General features: G+C 46.0%; 2 protein-coding genes across 2 annotated transcripts; both read left to right on the top strand.

Moving 5' to 3' along the window:
- The first annotated feature begins 976 nt into the window (after nt 1-976).
- Nucleotides 977-6,785, top strand: LOC108639690 (predicted GPI-anchored protein 58). The gene is made up of 10 exons (XM_018072786.2): nt 977-1,090; nt 1,335-1,457; nt 1,988-2,110; nt 2,620-2,742; nt 3,268-3,390; nt 3,902-4,024; nt 4,556-4,678; nt 5,180-5,302; nt 5,835-5,957; nt 6,720-6,785. The coding sequence occupies exons 1-10, from the start codon at nt 977-979 to the stop codon at nt 6,783-6,785; spliced, it is 1,164 nt and encodes a 387-aa protein (XP_017928275.1).
- A 32-nt stretch (nt 6,786-6,817) lies between these two features.
- On the top strand, nt 6,818-17,848 carry LOC108639689 (serine/threonine-protein kinase PAK 3-like). The gene is made up of 12 exons (XM_018072784.1): nt 6,818-6,965; nt 7,241-7,585; nt 8,007-8,320; nt 8,482-8,660; nt 10,182-10,245; nt 10,882-10,930; nt 12,323-12,432; nt 13,069-13,186; nt 14,004-14,103; nt 14,528-14,724; nt 16,222-16,359; nt 17,700-17,848. The coding sequence occupies exons 1-12, from the start codon at nt 6,888-6,890 to the stop codon at nt 17,826-17,828; spliced, it is 1,821 nt and encodes a 606-aa protein (XP_017928273.1). The 5' UTR covers nt 6,818-6,887; the 3' UTR covers nt 17,829-17,848.
- The last annotated feature ends 32 nt before the right edge of the window (nt 17,849-17,880 follow it).

Genomic DNA, 17,880 nt, shown 5'->3' with positions numbered 1-17,880 from the left:
TTAAAAGAATTGTGGGGCAAGCTGTGAGCTTGGCCTGTAACAGTAGAGTGTAGAGTGCCTACTCAAAAGTGCCAGTTGAGTAGGCTGAAACAAAGACCATTTCAGTGTCTGCAGCAGCAGTAGCTGGCTGTTTCTTATTTTCCATTTAAGGGCTCTTAAAAGATAAAAGCCCAGTTTTGCAGACAGAAGGTTGCTTTCTGATTCTAGCCAGGGTGGAACATCTAATTCAGAACAATATGCAGTACCATCTAATTAGCCCATTTTAATTTAGTTTTAATGACTTAGAATCCCATTTCTATCAAATTTTATGATTTCTCCTTAGTACAGCTGCGTATACAGCTGAATAGAAATAAGTTGATAAATGAGAGGTAACTCCCTATCTCTCTGGCTACTGTCTGTCTACAGAGCACAAACCAAACATCAGCACCTCCTCAGTCTCCCTCTGTTCCTGGAGAAGAGGCCAAAGAGGAGGAAAATTACAACAACCCTCCGTCTGTTGCTGCATCACAGCGTGGACCACCTGAATCAGTAAGCACCAGTTGCAAGCAGAGGGACCCTGCCCTCTGCACAGGCTGTCTAAGTAGCTAAATGAACAGCTCAGATACACCTGGGTATAGAGCTGGACATAAATAAGGTTATAAATGAAAAGTTACTCCTGATCCCTCAAGCTATTTTATGTCTGCAGAGTGCAAAACCAGCATTAGAACTTGTTCGGTCTCCCTCTGTTCCGGGAGAAGAGGCTAAAGAGGAGGAAAATTACAACAACCCTCCGTCTGTTGCTGCACCACAGCCTGGACAACCTGAATCAGTAAGCATCAGCTTTGGTTGGCACTGTCTTTGGTGCAAGGCAGTGTTGCAAGTTTCTGACCAGACAGCACTTGCCGTTCGTGGCTGAAGATGCTGAGAGATGGAGTCCTGCAGTGACACAGTGACTCACTCCAGCCTCTGACAGCTGGAGAATGGGCTTTGGACTTCCATGTTCAGGCATCAGTTTCCTGGGTTTCTAACAGGGGCCATAAATCTCTCTTGGGATTCCAACAGTCTCAAGATAAGAGGTAGCATTTTGTCTTTAACTGCTACCAGTGTAAAAGTGAGTGGCATTGTGCCTTGTGTGCAGGCCCCCTGTCCCCAGAGGAGAGAGTGTTCCAAAGACCAAGCTCTCCGCCCTGCAGGATATGTAAGTGGCACTGTGCCCTCAAGGGACCCTCCCCTCTGCACAGGCTGTCTAAGTAGCTAAATGAACACCTCAGATACACCTGGGTATAGAGCTGGACATAAATAAGGTCATAAATGAAAAGTTACTTCTGATCCCTCAAGCTATTTTATGTCTGCAGAGTGCAAAACCAGCATTAGAACTTGTTCGGTCTCCCTCTGTTCCGGGAGAAGAGGCTAAAGAGGAGGAAAATTACAACAACCCTCCGTCTGTTGCTGCACCACAGCCTGGACAACCTGAATCAGTAAGCACCAGCTTTGGTTGGCACTGTCTTTGGTGCAAGGCAGTGTTGCAAGTTTCTGACCAGACAGCACTTGCACTTGCCGTTTGTGGCTGAAGATGCTGAGAGATGGAGTCCTGCAGTGACACAGTGACTCACTCCAGCCTCTGACAGCTGGAGAATGGGCTTTGGACTTCATGTTCAGGCATCATTTTCCTGGGTTTCTGACAGGGGCCATAAATCTCTCTTGGGATTCCAACAATCTCAAGATAAGAGGTAGCATTTTGTCTTTAACTGCTACCAGTGTAAAGGAGAGTAGCATTGTGCCTTTTGTGCAGGCCCCCTGTCCCCAGAGGAGAGAGTTTTCCAAAGCCAAGCTCTCCGCCTTGCAGTATATGTAGGTGGCACTGTGCCCTCAAGGGACCCTCCCCTCTGCACAGGCTGTCTAAGTAGCTAAATGAACAGCTCAGATACACCTGGGTATAGAGCTGGACATAAATAAGGTTATAAATGAAAAGTTACTCCTGATCCCTCAAGCTATTTTATGTCTGCAGAGTGCAAAACCAGCATTAGAACTTGTTCGGTCTCCCTCTGTTCCTGGGGATGAGGACAAAGAGGAGGAAAATTACAACAACCCTCCGTCTGTTGCTGCACCACAGCCTGGACAACCAGAATCAGTAAGCACCAGCTTTGGTTGGCACTGTCTTTGCTGCAAAGCAGAGTTGGAAGTTTCTGACCAGACAGCACTTGCCGTTCGTGGCTGAAGATGCTGAGAGATGGAGTCCTGCAGTGACACAGTGACTCACTCCAGCCTCTGACAGCTGGAGAATGGGCTTTGGACTTCCATGTTCAGGCATCAGTTTCCTGGGTTTCTGACAGGGGCCATAAATCTCTCTTGGAATCAGAAGAGGTAGCATTTTGTCTTTAAGTGCTACCAGTGTAAAAGTGAGTGGCATTGTGCCTTGTGTGCAGGCCCCCTGTCCCCAGAGGAGAGAGTGTTCCAAAGACCAAGCTCTTGGCCCTGCAGGATATGTAAGTGGCACTGTGCCCTCAAGGGACCCTCCTCTCTGCTCAGGCTGTCTAAGTAGCTAAATGAGCAGCTCAGATACACCTGGGTATAGAGCTGGACATAAATACGGTATAAATGAAGTTACTCCTGATCCCTCAAGCTATTTTATGTCTGCAGAGTGCAAAACCAGCATTAGAACTTGTTCGGTCTCCCTCTGTTCCGGGAGAAGAGGCTAAAGAGGAGGAAAATTACAACAACCCTCTGTCTGTTGCTGCACCACAGCCTGGACAACCTGAATCAGTAAGCATCAGCTTTGGTTGGCACTGTCTTGGGTGCAAAGCAGAGTTGCAAGTTTCTGACCAGACAGCACTTGCCGTTTGTGGCTGAAGATGCTGAGAGATGGAGTCCTGCAGTGACACAGTGACTCACTCCAGCCTCTGACAGCTGGAGAATCGGCTTTGGACTTCATGTTCAGGCATCATTTTCCTAGGTTTCTGACAGGGGCAATAAATCTCTCTTGGGATTCCAACAATCTCAAGATAAGAGGTAGCATTCTGTCTTTAACTGCTACCAGTGTAAAGGAGAGTGGCATTGTGCCTTGTGTGCAGGCCCCCTGTCCCCAGAGGAGAGAGTGTTCCAAAGACAAAGCTCTTGGCCCTGCAGGATATGTAGGTGGCACTGTGCCCTCGAGGGACCCTCCCCTCTGCTCAGACTGTCTAAGTAGCTAAATGAACAGCTCAGATACACCTGGGTATAGAGCTGAATATAAATAAGGTTATAAATAAAAAGTTACTCCTGATCCCTCAAGCTATTTTATGTCTGCAGAGTGCAAAACCAGCATTAGAACTTGTTCGGTCTCCCTCTGTTCCTGGAGAAGAGGGCAAAGAGGAGGAAAATTACAACAACCCTCCATCTGTTGCTGCACCACAGCCTGGACAACCTGAATCAGTAAGCATCAGCTTTGGTTGGCACTGTCTTTGGTGCAAAGCAGAGTTGCAAGTTTCTGATCAGACAGCACTTGCCGTTCGTGGCTGAAGATGCTGAGAGATGGAGTCCTGCAGTGACACAGTGACTCACTCCAGCCTCTGACAGCTGGAGAATGGGCTTTGGACTTCCATGTTCAGGCATCAGTTTCCTGGGTTTCTAACAGGGGCCATAAATCTCTCTTGGAATCAGAAGAGGTGGCATTTTGCTTTAACTGCTACCAGTGTAAAGAAGAGTAGCATTGTTCCTTGTGTGCAGGCCCCCTGTCCCCAGAGGAGAGAGTGTTCCAAAGACCAAGCTCTCCACCCTGCAGGATATGTAAGTGGCACTGTGCCCTCAAGGGACCCTCCCCTCTGCTCAGGCTGTCTAAGTAGCTAAATGAACACCTCAGATACACCTGGGTATAGAGCTGGACATAAATAAGGTTATAAATGAAAAGTTACTCCTGATCCCTCAAGCTATTTTATGTCTGCAGAGTGCAAAACCAGCATTAGAACTTGTTCGGTCTCCCTCTGTTCCGGGAGAAGAGGCTAAAGAGGAGGAAAATTACAACAACCCTCCATCTGTTGCTGCACCACAGCCTGGACAACCTGAATCAGTAAGCACCAGCTTTGGTTGGCACTGTCTTTGGTGCAAGGCAGTGTTGCAAGTTTCTGACCAGACAGCACTTGCACTTGCCGTTTGTGGCTGAAGATGCTGAGAGATGGAGTCCTGCAGTGACACAGTGACTCACTCCAGCCTCTGACAGCTGGAGAATGGGCTTTGGACTTCCATGTTCAGGCATCATTTTCCTAGGTTTCTGACAGGGGCCATAAATCTCTCTTGGGATTCCAACAATCTCAAGATAAGAGGTAGCATTTTGTCTTTAACTGTTACCAGTGTAAAAGTGAGTGGCATTGTGCCTTGTGTGCAGGCCCCCTGTCCCCAGAGGAGAGAGTGTTCCAAAGCCAAGCTCTCCGCCTTGCAGGATACGTAGGTGGCACTGTGCCCTCGAGGGACCCTCCCCTCTGCACAGGCTGTCTAAGTAGCTAAATGAACAGCTCAGATACACCTGGGTATAGAGCTGGACATAAATAAGGTTATAAATGAAAAGTTACTCCTGATCCCTCAAGCTATTTTACGTCTGCAGAGTGCAAAACCAGTATTAGAACTTGTTCGATCTCCCTCTGTTCCTGGAGAAGAGGCTAAAGAGGAGGAAAATTACAACAACCCTCCGTCTGTTGCTGCACCACAGCCTGGACAACCTGAATCAGTAAGCATCAGCTTTGGTTGGCACTGTCTTTGCTGCAAGGCAGTGTTGCAAGTTTCTGACCAGACAGCACGTGCCGTTCGTGGCTGAAGATGCTGAGAGATGGAGTCCTGCAGTGACACAGTGACTCACTCCAGCCTCTGACAGCTGGAGAATGGGCTTTGGACTTCCATGTTCAGGCATCAGTTTCCTGGGTTTCTGACAGGGGCCATAAATCTCTCTTGGAATCAGAAGAGGTAGCATTTTGTCTTTAACTGCTACCAGTGTAAAGGAGAGTAGCATCGTGCCTTGTGTGCAGGCCCCCTGTCCCCAGAGGAGAGAGTGTTCCAAAGACCTGGAGGATATGTAGGTGGCACTGTGCCCTCGAGGGACCCTCCCCTCTGCTCAGGCTGTCTATAAGTAGCTAAATGAGCAGCTCAGATACACCTGGGTATAGAGCTGGACATAAATAAGGTTATAAATGAAAAGTTACTCCTGATCCCTCAAGCTATTTTATGTCTGCAGAGTGCAAAACCAGCATTAGAACTTGTTCGGTCTCCCTCTGTTCCGGGAGAAGAGGGCAAAGAGGAGGAAAATTACAACAACCCTCCGTCTGTTGCTGCACCACAGCCTGGACAACCTGAATCAGTAAGCATCAGCTTTGGTTGGCACTGTCTTGGGTGCAAAGCAGAGTTGCAAGTTTCTGACCAGACAGCACTTGCACTTGCCGTTCGTGGCTGAAGATGCTGAGAGATGGAGTCCTGCAGTGACACAGTGACTCGCTCCAGCCTCTGACAGCTGGAGAATGGGCTTTGGACTTCATGTTCAGTCATCATTTTCCTGGGTTTCTAACAGGGGCCATAAATCTCTCTTGGGATTCCAACAATCTCAAGATAAGAGGTAGCATTTTGTCTTTTAAGCGCTACCAGTGTAAAGGAGAGTGGCATTGTGCCTTGTGTGCAGGCCCCCTGTCCCCAGAGGAGAGAGTGTTCCAAAGACAAAGCTCTTGGCCCTGCAGGATATGTAGGTGGCACTGTGCCCTCGAGGGACCCTCCCCTTTGCTCAGACTGTCTAAGTAGCTAAATGAACAGCTCAGATACATTTGGGTATAGAGCTGGATATAAATAAGGTTATAAATAAAAAGTTACTCCTGATCCCTCAAGCTATTTTATGTTTACAGAGTGCAAAACCAGCATTAGAACTTGTTCGGTCTCCGTCTGTTCCTGGAGAAGAGGCTAAAGAGGAGGAAAATTACAACAACCCTCCATCTGTTGCTGCACCACAGCCTGGACAACCTGAATCAGTAAGCACCAGCTTTGGTTGGCACTGTCTTTGGTGCAAAGCAGAGTTGCAAGTTTCTGACCAGACAGCACTTGCCGTTCATGGCTGTAGATGTCACTGTGTCCTGGAGGGACCTGCCCCTCTCTGCAGACTAATTAGCAACAGGCACAATTAGACTACATGCTTAACTTTGCCATGACCCAGGTTGGTGAGCAGAATCCTACACTGCTCTGCAGTGTAGAGAGAAGGTCGGTCTCAGAAGGGGTGGAACATAGTTCAAAATGGCTGCTCCCTAAAGCTTGAAATACTGAGGTGAACTCAGCTGAACAGACCAGAAAAGGGGAATGCTTCCTGATTCTATTCAGGCGTCCCTTCAGGAGGGGAGGAGAGACACAATTCGTCGACTGATCCGGGGCAAACGGAGATGTTTTCCTCCAGAGATGGCAGTTTTTCCCCCCCAGAGGTGTTTTCCTCCTCTAGCCTTTTCCACCCCTAAAGCCCCCTTTTTATACCCTAAATTTTGGGCCATCCTAAGAGGTGGAACAATCACACACTCTAGGTGGGGTTTGGTGACTTTTCTTATACATGCATTACACAACATGTCTTCCTTCATTTGCATCCTGAGGTTGAGTAAGCTAATAAGTTAATGGGGCTCAGTGAGGGTGGGCAGTTGAGAAATGCCACACATTTCCTGTTAGCTGCCTAAGAGTTTGTTGGAGATTCAGTTACAGATGGACCGTGTTTGTACTGCCCATCTCACTTAGGAATCTGTGCCTCTCCATAGGCAGATAATGACCCAGGAGAGCAGCAGCACAGTGCTTTGGGAATGCATGAGCACATCAGACTTTGAGTCTTGCCATACAAATGTTGTATGGGAAGATTAAACCTGCTTCTCTTCATTTCTGTGCAGGTCCTGCCAGAAGAAGACCGTGGGAAGATTGCTTTGTTAGACATGCCAACTCAGGGAGAGCTGTTTCAAACCCAGCAGCAGTTAGAGCAGCAGGAGGAAGAGCAGAGAGAGAATGGGCAGGTAAACCTGACTACCTAGGTAACAGTGAAGGGCAATAACAAGATCATAAAACATAGGTCTTGGGCCTGAGGAAGTAAGAGCTACCATGGGCATTGAAAGCACAGAGCCTTGTAATCTCCAGTGATCAGCACAAGGAAGGGAGGGTTGCAATGGAAGCAGAGCTGCATGGAGAAACAGAGAGAAGTGGCTGAATTAATGTAATTTTGAGACTGAAATAGGAAAAACTTGAGCTTGATGGCAGGTCCTAGTAACCTTCTCTCCATTTTTGTTTACAGAACATCAAGACAAAACTGCAAGCACAGCTGCCTGAAGCTCAGAGGAAGACCAAGGCAGCTGAGGAGAGACATGAGGAAGAAACAAAAAGAATCCAAGATGAAATGAATCTATTTCAGCAGAGCGGGGATCTGCAAAACGAGATGAGGGAAACAGTGGCAGGAACTCCAGTCAAGAGACTTTCTCTCCCCCTCTGCTTACAGAACAGCAGGGAAAAGCTGCAAGCAGAACTGCAGAGAGCTTGGAGTGAGATCAAGGCCATGGGAGAAAGGCACGAGGAAGAAATGAAAAATATCCAAGAGGATGTGAATCTCCTACTGCAGCAGAAGGAGACTCTACGAAAGCTGGTGAGTGAAACAGCGGTAGCCACTCCAGTCACCAGAGAGGTGTCCTCCCAACTTCTTGCCTTTCCATTGCAGAGAAGCAGCTGATGGGGGTAATCACTCTGACTGCCTTCATGCTGTGGTCTCTCTCACAGCTGATCTGAAGGAGATTTACCGGTCCACTGATTCTTAGCTGTCACCCTGGACAGCTGGGCTCATCCTTTGGCCTTTTGTCCAGCTATAATCCCAATGGATTTCTGCTGGCCTGTTCCCGCTAGCCTTGTTTTTTTGAGGTGTTTCTTCAGGTGAACATGCTGACCCACATATGGAACAAGTTGTCTGTATCCATTGGGAATCTGGTCTCATGTGCTTTCCCTTTCCTCACAGTTTATGGCTGACAGTGAGAAGCTGTAGTCTCTGACTGCTTTGTTCTGTTTGACTTGAGGTGGAAGAGTTGGCGTCTCATCTGGCAGCCCCCAAACTGTCCCAGCAAGTGATTGGCAACAAAGCTCAGCAAGGTCAGAGGAAGGGACAGGAACGGCCAAGGGAGGAGATGCTGGAGGTTGAGCACTTACAGAAGATGATGGAGGAAAAGAAGACTCAAGATGAGGAGGTAGAACATTTGAACAAGGAACTGCAAGCGTGTCTGCAGCGCTTGGAGGGGGAAAAGAATTCTTGGGGGGAAGTAGAGCAGTCATTGTTGCAGTCATCTTTTAGAAAAGCTGCTAAAATAGAATATGAAACTGTCCATTTACTCATGTAGAACCAGCCTTTTGTTTTTTCCAATTCAGTTTGAGAAGTGGACATCAAAAAAAATCCAGTTTAAGAGTCCTGGATGTGGCCTACAGCATCTTCCTAAGGGCTATCATTTGAAATGTGATCTCAGGGCAATCTCTGCCAGCCACCTTTCTGACATGAACTTATCTCTTATCCCAGATCTACATAGACTCTGCCATTGAACCTACTGCTGCAGTAGCATCGTCTAAAGAAACCTCCACTCCCCAGCCTGAAAACTTGACAACGAGCAGTTGGCTCAGCTCAGGCCACGTGGAAGCTTTTCTGCAAGACATGGTAGAGGAGGCGTCCCTGAACATACTGAGTATGTCCTGTGTACTTCTTGTCTGATGGAGCAGCGTTTTGTGTGCAGGTCTCAGCATGAGCTGTGCCAAATGTTCCTTCTCAGTTTAGTGTCACAGGGGCATTTAGGACTCCCTACAGAAACTGTTGTGCTTTGAGTCAGTGAGAACACTCTGGGTGTTCCTACTGCTTCTGAGGGAAGGTTGGACTGGTTTGCATTTGGCTGAGCGTCCCTCTCTGCTAAAGGCAAAAGCAGGGAAATGTTCCCAGATGAGCAGAAGGCTGTGACCTAGTGAGTGACCTAGTGGAGTCCTGTGTGCTAGTGCCCAAATTGATCAGAATATTTGGCTTCCTAAATTCACAGAAGTTGATTGGATTTGAGTTTTGTGGGTTTGTGGGCTTTCTGGTTGGTTGGTTGGGGGTTTTTTGTTTGGTTTGGGTTTGGATTTTTTTCGTGGAGTTGGGTTTTTATTGTCCTCCATCCTGAAGGAACTCTTGTGTGCCAGGTATCTTATTGATGTGGGGTTTATGATTGTTATTACTATCACTGTTACTTCTACAGTTTGTTTCTGTAAGAATGCTACATTTTTGTCAGTGAGAACTCCTTTGAAAGAACATCAGATGACAGCACAAATAGAGAGGAAGGGGTATTTTCAATATGCCCCCAAAGGAAAAAAAAAGATACTTTTATAATCCCTATTTAATTTCTTAGTTTTATGCTTATAAGGATGTATCAAAGAGACACATCTACGTGGTGTGAAAACTGCACTGCAGGCATTCCCAGGAGCGAGCCTCCAGCCCAGCCGCTATGTATTCCTCACATACATGGCATTCTGTCATGGCTGATTCCCAGCCAGTTAAGACTATTAGAATCCTCAGCATTGGCCCCAACCCCTGCACAGAACAGACTCTAGGAAAACACAGCAAGCCCTTTGTGATTCTGCAGGACAACCAATTCAAACTGCCAGTGCTGTGTTCTCAGATAATCACTGGTTGAGTTCAGAACGGAGCCCAGCTTATTCTGTGTCTGCCATCACCTGTTGAGACAAAAAGTGGATTGATCTGCACCTCCTTGTGTCTGATCTCAAAGCCAGTAATGTTCTGTCTTGAATGGGGGCCACAGCTAGTAACAGGGCTCAGTCTGGCTGTGGCTTCTTCATAGTGGTTGTCAGGGCTCACTTGGGCTTTACTGACATTTGTCATATCTGCCCTGCCCCTGATGGCTGTTGTTCCAGCTCTCCTTAATATTTGTAGATGACAAATTTACTTGCCTTGGCACCTGTTCTCTTCTGATCTCTGCCTCCTTTGAACATATCTCTATGTGCTTAGTTTCCTGTCAAGGTAACTCTTCAAAGGACTGTGTAAAAGTCAGTCTTTGTGCAGACCCTCTCTGCTGTGGAGCTGCCAGTCTTGTTATTGTTGTTGTTGTTACCCAGCTGCTCACAAAGGGCTCAGAGCTCCAGACAGTGGGGCTGCATTTTGGACCTCCTGAAAGGCAGCATCTCAATTTTAAAGTGAGCATCTTGCATTTTGTTTCTTTCAGGGAGAATGGTGAGCGTGGGAGATCCTTTGCAGAAATACATTGAATTGGAAAACATTGGCAGTGGGTGAGTCTAACCACAGTTACTTCTACAAAACCATGGGCCAGGTATTTTGCTGGTGTAATATCTATCAAGCGTGAAGTCAGGCAAGCTGCAAACATGTTCAGATTGTCCCATCTCTCAGTGCTAGTCAGAATTAAAACCTGTGGTCATGAGGCATTGTCAAAGTCATCATGATGCTGGCAGTGTCTTACCTGCAACAAGGAGCAGGCAGATGATCTCCTATCCCTCAAGTGTATGGCATCTCTTATTTTCTTAGCAGTAATCATTTTTGTATGTCTCAATACGGCAACGCTTATGAAAGAAGAAACTTTATTGCCTAAAAGAACAACTTACCACCTGATAGCTGTCAGATAACAGTTCTCAGTAACATTTCTTTCCAATACTTTGCTGAAGGAAATATTTGGTGCTCAGGATTATAACCACATAGAAACTGAAACCAGAATAAGCTTTCTTATTTAGCCAAGGCAGTAAAACCCAAAGCTTCATGAATAGACCTGGTGTTGATGCACTTGAGAGGAAAATCATCTGCCTGATGACAGATCCCTCATGGATCCTGCAGCTTTTAGGCATTTACAGCAGAGATTTCCTGTCTGGGCTGGCTTTCACTCCAAGGCCTAAACTGCTTCTCCTTTCTTCTAGGGCTTTTGGAGCTGTTTGTAAAGCATTTGACACTGCCACTGGAGGACAGGTAAGTGTCAACACCCCCGCAGATTCTGCAGCTCTCAAATGCTTTCCCCTCTGGTGTGAGCTGTGGCTGGAGCTTTGGGTCACCAGTAGATCTTTACTGCAAAGGCAAGAGAAGTGCAGACTAGTGTCAGCCTGCAAAAAGCATTTGAGACAGACTTAGTCCTTTTCAGCTATCAGAAAGAACGGTATCTTTCAGAGAAGGACGCCCACCCTAGCTTGGTCTTAATGGCTAAATATGCATCAACGAGGTGATGGCGACTGCCATCATCCAGGCCCAATTTCTCTGAATCACAGGTTCAGACACAGATAGGATTTAGCTTTTTCTTTCATCGTGTCTTTCATCTCTAAAGCACAATGCAAGACCTAATGAAGGAGAGCTCATGCTTGGGTTTTTTATTTCAGTCCTAGAGAAGCTGGTTCACACACACACACACACACACACAGAGATCACTGAGAAGATGTTTATTGAGAGCAACAGTTTCTCCTAAGCAGTACCGCCCTGTTTAGGTCCATTGTCAGTGGCAGCCCAGTACAGGGATCCTCATAATAAGATCAGACAAGGTGGTGTCTTAGACAGTCTCACTGCTCTTTGCGACTACAGCTTCAGATTCCTGAATTCTCGTTCCTGGCTGTCAGCAAATACATCTGAATCTTACTGATAGTTCCTTATCCACCTGCAGTGTTGCACCTTGGAACTGCACTTAGAGAGAGGTCTGCAAGGGGTCTTAAAAGCCCTAAGCCCTGCTTATAGCCCAGGGCTTATCCATGGAGTACCAATGCATGTATTCCTTTTAAGCCCACAACAACAATTGCAAATGTAAAATGTGTTAAGGAATTTTCTTTAGAGTAGCAAAATCAAAATTCATGAAGTGCTAGAATTTCATTTTTGGGAGTAACATTAATGGTCTTTTTTAGATGGCATTTTACCCACAGCGTATGTGTTTCCTTTGTTGTGCAATCCAGAATAGCAGCAGTTGCTGAAATAATGATCAAACCGCACAGAGCTGCCAGAGGATTTCCAGCTACTTTGATACATTTTCACAGGAACAAATTCACTTCCTGCTTGCAAAACATGTGAATGACAATAGTGTTGATAAACTAAGTCCATTTGAGAAGAATGTGTGTGCAGAGAGTGTGGTCAGAGCTTCATGGCTGATAGCTGAGAGACCATTTTTACCAAGTTGACAAGGCAGAACATGGCCACATGTCCTCAACTGACACCCAAGCAGGTGGAGAAATAGGCATTGTAATGTCAGTTCCCAATTACTGTGATGTCTAATCACAAGGCAGTTTGACAGGGCTCGGCTGTGTCATTCCAAAATCACTCACTGCATGTTGGTTGTGGTCTCGTGCCACCGACTTCTTAAGTTTATGATTTTCAATGTCATTTTAGGTGGCCATAAAGAAAATCAGTCTTCAAGAAACCAGCAAGGAACTAACTCTTAATGAAATCGAGGTCATGAGGACAAATAGGAATTCCAACATTGTTAACTATTTGGACAGGTGACCGGTTCTGAATGTTTGTTTACATACTGCAAGCATCCAAGGTTAAAAAAACGCTTTGGTTACTGGCAGAAAATTGAGCTGTTAATTATTAATTAATTATTATTTATCTACTCATCTCCAACAGATGGGAGGAGATTGCATTTTGTCTACATTAATCATTTTTGGCACGCATAGTTCAAGAAGTTGGATCAGCCTTTTCTCACTAAATCAATAGCTGCCTCCAACTGTTTTGCAGTTTTGGGCGCTGATTTTTTTCAAGGGTCTTAAGTGCTGATAAACCATCACAGAAATTATTTCCCTGGGGCTTTTCTCACTCTTTTCTGTTGCTGTGAGTGCCAGGAAGACTAGATGCTTGTCTCCAGAAATACATAGTATGGCAGTTCTTTTATCTTGTTTGTTACTAAACTGCCTTTTATCCTTGCTGGCCATCTAAGACATCTCCTTTTTTACAGATGTGCTTTTCTGATTTAGACTGCACAGATTACAAGCACTGTACAGCCTAGGCAGAATGTCTATTCATTTTATTCTGTCTTCGTTTAAAAGGGACCTGGAAACAAAAATCAACTGTCACCTTTTCCGTAAGGCAGTTTAGCTGTGCACAGTCATCTCCATGTCCTTGTTGTGTTTTTTCAGCTACATTGTGGAGGAGGAACTCTGGCTGGTCATGGAGTATGTGGATGGAGGCACTTTATATGATGTTATCAGTGAGACATGCATGTCTGAAGGACAGATGGCAGCTGTCAGTCGGGAGGTAAGGGATCCTGCTTGGACTTCCGATGGCTTGGACAGGACTGTCCTGCTAAACAGTGGTAAGAACAGGAGTGATTTTCATGTTCGGAGCTTTGTTTCTGTGTTGCTGTTATGATGTGGAAGAGAAAGAGCAACTGAAGTGAACTGCCTGCCAGTGTCCCTGCCCTCACTGTACTCTGTTCTTATAGTCTTACATGTTGTTGTGGTATTCTCTCTCTTTTTTATTTTTATTTGCTCCTCTCCACTTTACTTCTGCAACATTTGCATGAAGCCTGTCTGCACTGCATTCCTTGCCTGTAAAAGCAAACATGCTGGTGGCAGAATTTTAAACTAAGGGCAAAGAGAAATAGAGACTCACTTCTCACAGTCCTCAGCTTAAAAAGATAGCATTGCAACCAAAGTGGTGTTTGCTTCTGGAAACTGACTAATGTGCTATTTCCAAGTCTGCTGTGGAGGCCAGCAATAAAATCTTTGTCATGCAGCCTCCCACCCAAAAGTGATCCACTTCATAGCAGAGGGAGGGACTTAAACCCTTGTTTATCTGGATGGGAGAGCACATCCCTTGCAGCAGCAGTTGTTCTGGCTGGGTTTGCCTTGGCACAACAATTACCATTTCTCCTTCAAAAGCTGATATGCCTTCACTTAGAAAGCTGCTCCTCTACTGGTGTTGGATCAGCAAGCTCTTCCTCTTGATAGCACCGTGTTCGGCCATTACTCACCCTTCTCCTGGAAAGGAAATCTTTTAGAGTAGTTTTCTTTCTTGTGTGGTGAAACCAGATCACTAATTTTTACCCGTCTGTTTCTCTTTTCTCTCTCAGTGCCTGCAAGGACTATATTTCCTTCACTCAAATGGGGTGATCCACAGAGACATAAAAAGTTCAAACATTCTCATCAGAACAGATGGATCTGTCAAGTTGGGTGGGTATCCTTGGTCAGGTGAAGTGTTCCAGGGATGTGGGCCATGGGGCTGCTTTTGAATGACTGCCAGTTCCCCAAAAGTGGTGCTTGTGGGAGTGCATGGACTCCTGCTGCAGCCTGAGAGCACAGGCACACTTTGCAAGGTGTCAAGAGTGATGTTGGCTTGTGTATGCCCCTTCCAGAGGGAGGGAGTTACAATCTAAAACTTCTGGTGAATAAAAGACACTGCTGGGGGCAGTTTAAGAAATGGGGCAGTTTTTGAAGTGGCCAATTCCATAGTTCCTTGGCTACAACCCTGAGGAAACACAACATGGTGTGCTTTCCAGATAGATTCAACATGGCATTCTCACACTTAGAGTGGGGAAGTCTTTTGTTTGTTTTCCTAATTTGAGCGGGCTTTCACAGTATTTGTTTTTCTCCTCAGCTGATTTTGGCCTCTCTGCTCAGCTCAGCCTTGAGCAGAGTTATCGAAACTCAGTGATTGGGACTTCTTGGTGGATGGCACCAGAAGTTGTGATAAGCAAACCATACGGTCCCAAAGTGGATATATGGTCATTTGGCATCGTGGGACTGGAAATGGTGGAAGGAGAAGTTCCTTACCAGAATGAAACATCTGTTCTGGTAAGGTGCAAATACTTAATGATACTAATGTCTTTCTTATCTGTCCCATGTTCTGTCTGCCTTACACAAAGTCTCATTCCCACCACCTTGAACTAGTTCCACCAAGATCCACTTCTAAAAATGTCCTTGGAGCACATCAGCAGCTGCTGTAGTTTTGGTTATGTCAATGGGGGAACCTCAGAAGAGAAGTGGCCTATAGCCATTTTGGCCTTCAGTGATGCTTGACATTTCTCATGTGCTTTTTGAACTCACTTTGAGCTCTGCCTCTTAATGATAAGAATTTTTCAGTGAAGAGTTCAGCAGTGTCATCATTATCCTCTGAAATGCAGGTTGAACCTTCCCAGTTTCAGTTTTAAAAGAAAAAGAAACAACCAGCAAAGCAAACAACCAAGCAGTTCTGCTTGCTTTTTCCTTTATTAACCACAGCACATCAATTTTCCTCAAAACTGTAGCATCTTTTCCAAATCCTATGGATCTGTAAAATTTCACACTTCTAAACCATGTATATTATTGTGTCATGTGTCTGGTTGGCCTGGATAAATTTAGGATCTCATTTTCACAGCCTGCAGCTGGAATTGTATGCCTTGGCTGTTTCTTGGTATGTTATACAAATTGATGAGCTTATTGCCCCTTTGCAGCTTCTGCAAATACTGATTTCAAGCCTTACCACAGACAAAGATTCCCCATTCTCAGGCAACACTTCGCCTTGGGTCTTAAGTTGTTCCAGTTCTTCTGTCTGTGAAGATGACCCTGAAAACATGACACAAGCGTATCAGAACTAGTCTTATCTTTCCAGAAAAGAAGAAAAGAAACCCAAACCCAGCAAGGTTTCTAAAATAGTGGTTTTGAAAGATGAACTGCATTCCCTTTCTTCTCACTGGAAAGCTTGCCTAAAACTGGAAGATGATGGAGTAAAGGCCATATAGTCTGTTCTGCTTCTTGTCTAGTTTTGCTGAAACACTTGGTGACCATATTTCTTTCATAGTCCAAGCCTGCCAAAACCTCCTGTTTGTTGCCTGTCAGTTTCTGGGATGGGCACATCATTAATTGAGTATCCAAATGAGCAGAGGGTTACCATAGGAATGGAATTACTTCTTTTTCCGATTACACTGTGGAAAGTTTTTCTATTACTTCATAAGTGAAGCTGATCTGGAATTTGGAGACTGCTGAGAGACACAGTTGCAGGTGGCTCCTATCTGCCCAAATGGGCATTTTCATCACAATACCTTTGTGCAGGCAGCGTAACGTTTCTGTGTTGAACATCAGGTTCCAAACATTTGTTTCTTTACGCAAGGAATCACTGATGTATTTCCTTGTTTTTCCTCCAGTTACTTTTTTTTATCAAGAACAGAACAAAAAAAAAGATGATTTTTGTTTTATGGTAGCTTAAGGGACCGGGGAGCAGTGCAGAGATGTGGAGCATAGGCAATGGGGTCTGGGAGAGCAGTTGGGGATATGAAAGAAACAGGCAGAATCTTGTGTTTCCTTTTTCTCTAGGCTCAGTACTTGATAGCCACCGGAGGGGCACCCAAGCTGAAGAACCCCAAGCAAGTTTCCGCTTGGCTGCGTGACTTTCTGACCTGCTGCTTGGAGACAGACCAGGACAGGCGCTGGTCTGCCGAGGAACTCCTGCAGGTAAAGTGCAGAGCGACTGCAGGCGGAATGGCTGCCCGAGGGATGCGTCCCTCATTAATTAAACTCCAAAGTATCATGGGCCCCTCTCATATTGATCTCCCATCTTAGTGTTTTTCAAATGAGAAGTGTGAGGAATCCTAGACTGGTTTGGGTTGGAAGGGACCTGTAAAGGCCATATAGTCCAAGGGCCCTGCAATGAGCAGGGATGTCCTCAAGTAGATCAGGTTGCTCAGAGCCCTGTCTTACCTGACCTTGAACATTTCCAGGGATGGGGCACCTACCAGCTCTCTGGGCAACCTGTGCTGGTGTTTCACCACACTTGTAGTAAACCGTTTCTTCCTTAGACCTAATCTGAATTGACACTCTTTTAATTCAAAAATATTACTCCGTGTCCTATTGCAACTGTCCTGCTAAAAAATGTGTCCCCAACTTCCTTATAAGCCTCCTTGAACTATTGTAAGGGGGCAATAAGGTCTCCCCAGGGCCTTCTCTTCTCCAGGCTGAACAAGACCAATTCTCCCAGCCTTTCCTCAGAGGAGAGATTTTCTACCCTCTGATCATTTCTGTGGCCGTGTTTTGTACTTTGGGAGTACACTGAGTTTTACCTGGTGGCAAAAGGGCTGAAGTATAATGGTGCTGTGCACAGAGGCTTGAAATAGTGGTGGAGGAACCCAATGAAACCAGTCCCAGTCAAGTGGGATTTGTTGATTTGGCTGTGGGAAGGAACAGGCTGTGGAAAGCTCACTGAGAGCCTCAGAGGGGCCCTGGTTTGTCCCTCCTGGCACATTCTGAGACGTTTCTGCTACCCAAACAGAGACAGCTGAGCAGGACTTGTCCTGTCCCCAGTTGCTGCCTGGCACATTCAAGCAGATGAGAACTGCTACAGGGTTACTGCCAGGTTTTGTGGCAGATCAGGAGCTGCAGGACATGACAATGGGCTGTCCCTGCTGGGAAGGAACATGCCAGGCAGCACAGGAGGGGCAGGGGATGGAAAGGCAGACACTGCTCTCTCTCTGAAAATTAGCACAGCTCATGTCTACAAAAAAGAGGAACCTGTATGAGCCTTTGCAGTTTCCTGAAAGGACAAACCCTTGGGACAGAAAGCAGCATTCCTAGAGTCTCAGCAGGGCAAAAATCCCAGCAAGCTGAAGACAGCTGGATAAACTGATGAGTGGGCCTGTGATGGCAGGTCCTACCTCACCATGAAGATGGAGGTGCAAATAGGCCCCTCAGTTGTATTTCTGCATCTTTCTGGGAACCAGAGGAGTCCTGCTTGAGTCTGTGAGTTTCGAAAGTCATGGTTCACTGCTTTTTTGGTCTTTTTTTTTTCCTTTGGGCAGCATCCATTTGTAGAATCAGCCAAGCCTGCCTCCAGCCTCGTGCCGCTTATCACTGCAGTGAAGAAGTGGAAGGAAGAGACAAGACTCCAACAACCAGTCGAGGACCATTTTCTTCAGTGGCAGCTCTAGGCAGGACTCAGAATAAAAACTCCACGAAATCTCCAACTCATTTGGAAGATTC

The sequence above is a fragment of the Manacus vitellinus genome, unplaced genomic scaffold (genome assembly GCF_001715985.3).
Source record: "Manacus vitellinus isolate BGI_N305 unplaced genomic scaffold, ASM171598v3 scaffold_23_pilon, whole genome shotgun sequence".
Lineage (NCBI taxonomy): Eukaryota > Metazoa > Chordata > Aves > Passeriformes > Pipridae > Manacus > Manacus vitellinus.
Note: the sequence above shows the minus strand (reverse complement) of the source record. Positions and strands in the feature narration are given on the sequence as shown.